At 33.3% G+C, this 10,115-nt stretch overlaps 1 protein-coding gene across 1 annotated transcript in view; it reads right to left on the reverse strand.

Annotated features, from left to right (window-relative positions):
* LOC111613042 (glutamate receptor ionotropic, delta-2-like) overlaps positions 1-6,203 on the reverse strand; it is a gene marked incomplete at its 3' end in the record, with an annotated part of 9,826 nt that extends 3,623 nt beyond the window's left edge. The window contains exon 1 of the mRNA XM_023354345.1: positions 6,156-6,203. Coding sequence (XP_023210113.1) covers positions 6,156-6,203 — 48 coding nt within the window. The remainder of the gene's footprint in view (positions 1-6,155) is intronic.
* Between the last annotated feature and the right edge of the window lie 3,912 nt (positions 6,204-10,115).

Consider the following 10,115-nt stretch of genomic DNA (forward strand, 5'->3'; position numbering starts at 1 on the left):
TAATATTTTAAACCGTTTGATTTTTGTATTAAAGTTTTTTTAATTGATTGATGATTGATTCAATCAACTAATTTGTTGATTGTATTAACTTGATTCTTTATATATTGAAAATTAAATAAATAACATTATGTTAATTTAAGCGTACAGAAAGAAACGTTGCTGTTGTTCCAGCAAAGATTTTATTTTCACTTTACCGAGTGCCTAGTAGGTAATTCGCAGATTACCTAGGTAATTTGAGAAATGGAATAATTTTCGCAGCTTTAACGGATCACCCTAGTTAATCTGCAGATTAGCTAGGTAATGTACACATTAACGGATTTCGAGCTTTAGTGGTAACATATGGATATTAGTGTTAGTGAAAATCTCCTATCTGTAGTTAGAGATTATACCGGTATGAATGACAATGCTGCTATAGCGAAATCTCTTAAACATTCACGCTTCTAAATATGAAACAGCGTATATAGTATTTCAGAGTACAAAACATAGTTACATAAAAACTTTGTAAAATATATGATATGGTGAAAAAAATTAACTTTTACTGTGTTTCCCACTTCCGGTGGTGTTTATGTCTAGAGTTTACCCCTTGATGTCCTGACATAAACATCACTGGGTATTAAGTGACACCCGTAGTCAAGCATTGCAAAAGTTTACGTATTTTGGAGTGCGATTTGATTTAACTTTTGTCGAAAGTCGTACTCAGTGATAAAGTAATAATGTAGAAAAATCTTAATGTACTGAGTTTCCATATACCGGAGTTTGCATATTTTGAGTGACCGGGAAGATGACGACGCAATCCTTCAGGATAACAATGTTACTATCCACCAGGATAGTAACATTGTTACTCTCTCTCGAGTACTTTCCAAACGCGGTTAGGGACACGACTATTAAATATTGTTAGCTACCTACCTGGAATGAATTACCTATAAGGAATGTTAACCCTAAGAGAGATGTGTGCTCTCGAACCCTTAATAATCTATAACCATGTAAATACGTTTTACAATAAATGGGTATAGTGTTAATAAACTTGGATTGGTGTGCGTTTCTTCCTACATTACCATCTCCATTCCTGTAAATCGACCTTACTTAAAAGCGTATCTATCCGCGATAAATTGATAGATTGGTGTCAGATCCTTACGTGAATAAGATCTAACGATCCTTAACTCTATAACTCTTCCGCTCAAAAAAACCCATCCTTTCGACAAGCGAGACCGGACCTCAAAATTTTGAGTCGATTAAAGTGTCAAGAACTAGTTACATCCTACCCCCGATTAGTCTCACATGATTATTAATATAAAGAATGGTACAAAATCGACATTTAATGTTATTCCTGATTTATATTTGTTTATTCCTCCACGCATTTCCAATGTATTATCTGCAAAAAAGAGTATACTTAATTAATAAAAAAAAGTGATCTTTTGTTGGTGTTCGGATTATTTTGTCTCACCCCTGTGTTTTTCTTCTTTTTGTTTCGCTTTTCTAAATATGTCCAAATTTCTCTATTAAAATTTCATTTATGTTTGGCATAGCAATTATCTTTCCTAATGTGTAAACTGTGCCAATATTATATTGAACTCTATGTACAACTACACGTTGCAGATAACGAGAATAGAGAGTAACGAATTTAGAGAAGTATTGTTATGCAGATTTTTGGACTAGCTATTGTCTAACAACAAATGACAAATATGTGCATAGTTGGGATAAACAAGGCACATATTTGTTTAAAAACATCAATGTGTTGTCAATACTGATATTCCATTCAGGTTTTCTCATGGATAGTTATTTATTTTCAAAGGAAAATTGCTGAAATTGTTTAACTCAGTACTGCTATTTGTGTATCTTTTAGTGAGTAAGAGACCCACTGCTGTGGAACATTCTCTACAATGGGTTACTTAACCTTCAGGAGGGCAGGCCTTTGGATGCAATGGTACAAGGGTATGCGGACGATACAGTCTTAGTGATGTCCCACCCGAATCAAGAGAAGCTGCAAGAGGAAATGAATGGCCTTCTCACTCTGGTCTATGACTGGAGCTGTAAGGTCAATCTTAGGATCAACTATAAGAAAAGCAGCTGCATGCTCTTCCCCAGAGGTAACCCATTACAAAAACCCCCCTCAGTCAAGATCATGGATCAGCGGATACCCCACACAAAGGCAATTAGATACCTTGGGCTGATCCTGGACCAGAAGCTGCTATGGAAGGAGCACATATACAGTATTTATGACAAAGCAACGAAGGTCTCATGTGCCATGGCCTCTATCGCCCGTAATAAATGGGGTCTGAGCTACAGGGCCAGGAGGGCCACCTATGTGGCGGTAACCCAACAGATTATCACCTACGGTTGTGAAGTTTGGGGATACAGGGTGTCAAACGCTCATATTAAGCGTAAATTGTTATCAATTCAGAGGCTAGCGGCCATCTATGTGGCAAGGGCGTATAGGACAGCCCCGACTGACGGGCTCCTGGCGATAGCAAACCTGATGCCAGTGGACCTACTTATAGCAGAAAGGTATATCTCTTATAATATGAGGAAGCTAGCCGAAAAGAAAATCACTAAAGAAGACTATGACAAAAAGATAGCTCCTTTTGTGGTAGGAGATGTCATTCCTAATCTGTCAACCCTTATCACAGAAAAGGGGCTGGATATCACGACACCATTAAACCTACATCCCGCAAGGAATAAAAACTATGAAATCTCCCTCGACAACTACAATCAAACAAGCAATAGTATCAATATTTATACGGACGGTTCCCACACAGACGATGGTACGGGGGGTGCTATTGTAATTCACTCAACAACGGGTAAAACCACCTACCAGAAATATTTCAGGCTGGCGAATTATTGTTCGAACAATCAAGCCGAATCTCTTGCCATTTGGAAAGCCATTGAATTTGTCACCAACAATAGTGGGAAGCTTAAAGGAAGTGAAATCATTATAAACACTGATAGCAGAGTAGCATTACACCAAATTAGAAAAGGTAATACCAAACTTCCAATAATTAAAAATATTCTGTGTGTCTTAGATACCCTTCGGACCCCAATTATTCTTAAGTGGATAAGGGGCCACTCTGGTATCAAGGGCAATGAGCAGGCGGACTTGCTAGCTAGAAAAGCAATCACCAATCTCAAAGACAGTACGTATGACAAGATCCCCTTAAGCTGGGTCAGAAAGAATCTGCACACTTACTTCATTGGCCGCTGGCAATTCCAGTGGAACAACAGTAACACCGGAAGGACGGTACACAGATTCCTTCCCTCAATCACTGACAGGAAGAAATATCACCACTTCATCCCTAACTACGAACTCACACAGCTTATCACCGGTCACGGCAACCTGAGGAGCTACCTGGCCCGCTTCCTCAACAAGGGAGACGGGCTTTGTCCCTGCCCCCTTGCCTCCTGGGAGGACAGCGAGCATATCCTGTGCTACTGTCAGCTATACAACAAGGAAAGGAAAACTATAATTTCAGCCGCTTTGGAAGAAAACATCGCATGGCCCTGTACTTTTGATTGCCTGATTAGCAACAAGAAACTTTATGAGGCGCTAATCAAGTTCATCAAGAACATTAAAATCTTCAACTGAGTCTTCTGTGTCTGTGCCATCCTCTACTGGAAGAGGGGCTCCTATGGCTGTTTACGGCAATGTAAACAGCCATCTGGAGCAGGTATATGTAAATGTATATATTAGTTGTATTTTCTCATTTATTGTGTTTATTTGTAATAATGTATTTTAGTTTTATTATTCCTGTTTACTGTTTAGCCTATGTTAGGCTCAACCCTGTATACCGCGATATTAATTNTTTATTCGAAAAATTAAAAATAGGATATAGTTCCGTATATGCTATACAGTATTATTATCCAGATGATGATTACTGATCTAAACTAAGTTGATAGGCCGTTAATACTTTGGGGGTCATCTTATAGGGCAGATATATGTTAAAAGTATAAAAATTTGATCAAAATATATACCTCGTCTTATCTGAAAATCGTCTTATCTTCGGAAATATTTGTAAATTAAAATGCATGTTTTTTCTTCCTATATTTTCACTGTAAGCCTTTCTCCATTATAACAACTACATACCTACTTTTGCACCCACAATTATATCAGAGAGGTAGCATAACGTTTCATTTAATTTTTAAAATTCCCCTTTAATATTTTTACATGTGTTAAACTCAGAGAATCTTGAAACATCGAAGAACGCAAAAATAAGTAAAAAGAACTATTCATGAGTTTTTCTGTATAGATATATGTTAGTGTGTGCATGATTTTGTTTATTCTGTTTGAAGCTTAAAAACGCCTATGCCATTTTTCGAAATAATCTGAAATTTTGCATAAAGGATTTTGTATTTAAGAAATTTATAATATCATATTTCAATAATTTAACGTCACGAAGTGAAATGTGAAAGGGATCTTGTGTATCTGGAGTACAGTCAGACTTAACGACGATTTTACTCGTTATTAGCACTTACAATTTTTTATAAACATATCCTTTATATGAGGACTAAAATGTTTGAAGTTTTATAATAATTAAAAATAAAACTTATTAAAATAAAATGTGATAACAGTTAGCGCAACTAAATCTTGCCAAAAAAATTAAGTAACTTGTTGCTGAGCTGTTTAAATTTCGAGTCATTTCTACATTATTATAATAATTTGTGCCCAAATGCTACTCGTTGATTACAGTCACATTCATATTTAAATATATTTTTAATTAACTCACTATCAGTTCATATGTTTTGAAATCATAGACATTTAATTTTAAGAATGTCTCTCCCTCAAATAGATTTCAATTAACCGCGACATTCGCGAAGTTCGTATTAATTAAATTTTTAAATTATATTCGCGAATAATTACTACAATTCATAGAACAACAAAAGATCACTATTATACCATATTTTCCTATTATAAATCTATTTTATATAAGTTTTACAACATAACAGGAATTAGGTATATGCAGTTAAAATAAAACAAAATAGTAAATTCTCTGTTAAAACTTTAGAAATTAATAAATAATACAGTCAATATATTACAAAACTGTTTGTTATTAGCTTCGATCTTCTATTTCTATTGTAAAATATATAACTTACCAGCGAAAGTTTCGTGAGTAAACAAATGGTTCGCAAGAAAAAACAGCACAAACGTCAATTTCGTAGTCATATTTCGACTCCGTCTTCAGTGTATAAATCAACTAATTTAATAGAATATTAAAACATATTAACATCAATTAATATAGTCTATAATACGTAAATTATTAATATGATTCTTTAATGTATAAGGCAAATATATAGATAATTTCACGTACCTAGTTAGTTTTCGTGATTGCAGTGCAGTACTCAAAACTTATACTGAGCTTCTGCTACTTATATAATTCATTTTAAACAATAATTCAGTTTTTATTCTTGGTTTATTAAGTTTTTACCAGAAGCTTTTCGAATTGAAGATTAAAATCAATAAATTAATCAGTTTTAATATTAAATCTCTGTGTTTTCTACTGGCAAAGATAATTTATTTTTACTTTTAATTTAAAATATTCATTACTTTCAAAACAGGCAATAAACTTATATCGATTTGTAAATTATATAGCAGTTATATAGAAAATTTAAAATATCGATTATAGTTGCTAAAAAATTTAATTTTCGTTTATTATTTTAATCTAAAGATGAAAGAATTTTTTTATGTGTAATGAAACATTTTGAAATATTTCGTGGAAAATTAATTTTTTATTTTGTCTGTATATACAAAAATAGTTTGGTTATTTATTTTAATTAAAGAATCATACCAAGTTTCATTTAATTCGTACTTATTTAACATTTGCTGAATTATTAGCTGTATTAATTAAACAGAACGTGCTCAGCAAAAAATTAGACTAAGTATAATATCAGATCGCTTTTCTGTTACATTGTGTTACTTTATTAAATCGGTCTCTTAATTAATCTAATTGCAAGATTTAATTAATCAGCATATAGAAGAAAAACATTTCACTACATTTTTTTCTTACATACGAATGGTTTTCTTGATATTATACTGGATAAATTAATAAAAGTTTCATCGTGTGTAGTAATAAATAAAAACAAATTGTTTATAAATGCGTAAATAAGTTTATCTAATGCGACGATAAATATTTCAATTTAGTATAATATATAATTATTTTACTTACCTTTCTTGTAACTCTTCCTACCATTTCAGTCCACGTTCCATTTTCCATTAATCGTCCGAAATATTCTTTCGGACGTTTATGTGTTCTCTTGGTCTGCACGGACCTTCATGCAGAAGGAAAAACAATAATGAAATCGCTATAAATTTTCACCAAATGATAGAAATGCGTTTATAACTCAAAATGATTTCAATATATTGATTGCATGGTCTTAAATATTTTTAATGTTTTTTTATTATAATTCAGATTCTATTACATTCAATATTGCTATTCACGAAACTTACTATTTTTTGAAGTAGGCCATAATTTCTTTTTTAAATTTAGATACCGTGCTGGAATATACAATTGTAGTATTCATATCTAAAAAATATTACAATAGTTGCACAGTTGTAAGTTATTTCAATCGAACATTATTAATAAACTTCGTTATAAATTAATGTTTTATCGAGAATAGTGTTATTCAGAATAATGCAAATCTCGTGCTTTTATACAATACTTGGGTTTTATATAATAATTGTCTATTGTGACATCAAAATAAATTTTAAAATTAAAATCATTGTTCACAGTTTGAATAGCTAGAGAACAGCTGTGCATTTTAATAACACAGAAAAATTATAAATAACTGTTTTATATTCTATTTCTCGTAACTTGGGACGTACAGTAAACAAAAAAATGACACATCCGCTTTGTTTATTGGTCGAGCAATTAGAAACCTATTGTTTATATCTATTTAATACAATAGTTGTGTAGTTAAAATTTTTAAATTAAACAATTATAAATACATTTTGTGTAAGTCTTCATAATATATGTTAGACTTTTTTTTTGTTTTTGAAAAACTTTAATTGCGATAAGAACAATTTGGATAACAGGAACGTTTTAAAGAATACAAANATTGTTTATATCTATTTAATACAATAGTTGTGTAGTTAAAATTTTTAAATTAAACAATTATAAATACATTTTGTGTAAGTCTTCATAATATATGTTAGACTTTTTTTTTGTTTTTGAAAAACTTTAATTGCGATAAGAACAATTTGGATAACAGGAACGTTTTAAAGAATACCAATTACATAAAAATATTGTGATTATTATGGGAAACAAATGTAGGACTTCTTTTTCGTCTTTTGTCTTTCCGCGCGTTCTTCTTTAACAGTCGTCTCGCTTCTCTCGTGATGTTCTCTTTCTTGTTTTTTTTTAACCGTCGTCTTCTCTCTACTCGACTCCCCCTACCGGCCTCCTTCTTCACCTCTCGTCGGCAGATCGCGTTTCACCCTTTTTCGGAGAGATTAACGAAAGACTAAAAACACTTGTACAAAAAACACATTAAACACAAGAAGAAAGACATGGTTAGAAATGTTCTGGAAAAGTTCTTGATGTCAGTCAAGAACAATGGGCCATGGCTTCATGTGGTCAGCTGCAGTAACAAACACATTGGGTCCTTCATGATGACCAATTTTTTCAACCGCATATCTGTCCCTAGGCATCGTCGAGGTAACTTTGTAAGGTCCAAAAACTTAGGTCTTAGTTTGAGTCCTGTCCCATACTGAGTTCTCTGAATGGCAACAAGATCGTTGACCTGATATTTGGGAGCTGGTATTCTTTTCTTATTGTAGGATTTACGATTTTCCTCCTGTAGTTTCAAGATGTTTTGTTTGGCATCTTCTCGAATCTTGTCTCTATCTTGCATCGTACAATTTAAAAATTCTTCTTCCGCAATCTCTTTTATTCTTAGATCTTGTTTATTTTTCATTTTGGTACCGACCAAAATTTCAAAAGGTGTTTATCTCGTACTACGCGTTGGCGTACTGTTGATGATTCTTTGGATGTCCGAAACATATTTGTACCACTTTGTAGCGTCTTCTTGGGCGAGTTTTTTGCCGAAACGGGGATCAAGGTGTTATACATACGTTCTACCTGTCCATTTCCCCTAGGAATACCTGTGGCAATCGTAATGTGCTCAATCATCTCGTTGGTGCAATAATCGTTAAATTCTTTGGACGTAAAAGCACTACGATCCGAGACAATACGAGACGGGTTTCCAAATACCGCTTGTTGGATCCTCAGCTTATCCAAAGCATCTCGTGTAGTTGTTGACTTAACGGGATAAAACCACACGAACTTAGTAAAACTATCTACTACCGTTAATACGTGCTGGTAGTTTTTGTTCGTTGAGGGTAGTGGTCCGAGAAAATCTACATGGTATGTGCTCAAAGGACTGTCTCCTTTTGGTATGGGATTTAATAGGCCTTCACCTTTCCCCTTTTCCTATTATATAGTATGCAGTCGACGCAATTCAGTATGACATTTCTATGTGTTTTCTAGCGTTTGGGATATAAAAATTGCATTTTTGAGGATCCTCCGTCTTCGCTGTTGCAAAATGACCTTTCCGATGTATGTGTTTGATTATGTCAATCTGCATCGATTTGGATACAACGTACAGTTCTAATACGTTTTCGTATTTATATAAAACATTATTTTTCAGTACATAGTCATTTGTCTCTCCTTTTCCCGCTGAATCCTTAAGAGCTTTTATATATCCTCATCAGTATCCTGTGCAGAAACAATTCTTGTTGTTATTTAGTCGGATGAACGCGTAATTAGTAAAACTGCATTGCGGCTTGGTGCATCCACATGCTTCATATGGCTGCCTTTCCTACGGACAATTTCATAGTCAAATTAGTCAAGTAATAAAGACCACCTTGCTAATTTTGGAGTAAGCTCCTTCTTTCTGAGTGTTCGTTAAAAAGCAGCACAGTCCGTAATTATTTTAAATTTGGAACCCAACAAATAGTTCCGAAATTTTTTCAATTCCTCAATTACCGCGAGTACTTCTAACTTGTAACTGTTATATTTTTCTTGTTGAGATGGTGTTTTCCTTCTCATATAATCGATCAGGTAATACTTTCCGTTGTCAGCTTGTAGTAGCAAAACCGCTCCGAACCCGAGGCAACTTGCATCCGTATATAAATCTAATAGAGCACCACGCTTGAAAATATAGAGAACTGGACTTTGTGATAGTATGTCCTTCAACTTTTGAAATGCTTCTGGTTGTTCTGGACCGAATTTAAATTTTACGCCATCTCTAAGTAAATCGCTTAATCTATACTAGTATTATAAATTTGAAGGTAATTATGGCTATTTGTCTGTTACCTTTTCACGTCTAAACGGCTGAACAGGTTTTAATAAAATTTGGAATAAAGATAGCTTACATGTTGGAGATGGACATAGGTTACATTTTACTGCGAGAAAATATAATATAATGCTGGAGAAGCTGTGGGTAGTGACAGACAGCTAGTGATAAATAAAATAAGTTTTTTTTTTACATTTATTACCTTTAAAATACTATTCTGATAATAATGAAAATAACATAAAATTATTTAATTTTAATACGACAAATTTGAACAATTTTCTTTGCACAACTTTGTAAAATTTGGTTGCTTTTTGGTCAGCTTCAGTCTCAAGTCATCTTCGAGTTGACATCGGTGACGATGTTTAGATGTCATGGCCGAAAATCCGCTCTCGCAGAGATATGTAGTGCAAAATGGTAGTAATTATTTATTGCCGCTTCGCTGATATGATAATAATGATAATTGTACAATTAACATTATTATGTTAATTGTACAATTTTTGTTTCTTGCGTAAGAATTTCATTCAGGTATTGTCACAAATACATTTTTTTTGATGAAATTCTGAGAATATTTTTAGTTATAAATAAAAGAATTTGTGTATTCGACAACATGTTGTAAATTGCCGAATTCTTGATGGTCCACCCATTATTTTTTAATTGCTTCATCTGATGCATTTAAGTTTTAAGTCGACCGATTTTAGATTGCTGCGCGTACCCCTTCATGCAATTTCACGTACCTCACAGGAATATGCGTACCACTAATTGGGAACCATTGTACTACAGCATTAATTTCATTCGTAGTGAAAATACAAGATTGCACAAAATAATGAAAACTC

This window comes from Centruroides sculpturatus, unplaced genomic scaffold (genome assembly GCF_000671375.1).
Source record: "Centruroides sculpturatus isolate CEXI.00-Female unplaced genomic scaffold, Cexi_2.0 scaffold1585, whole genome shotgun sequence".
Taxonomy (NCBI): Eukaryota; Metazoa; Arthropoda; class Arachnida; order Scorpiones; family Buthidae; genus Centruroides; species Centruroides sculpturatus.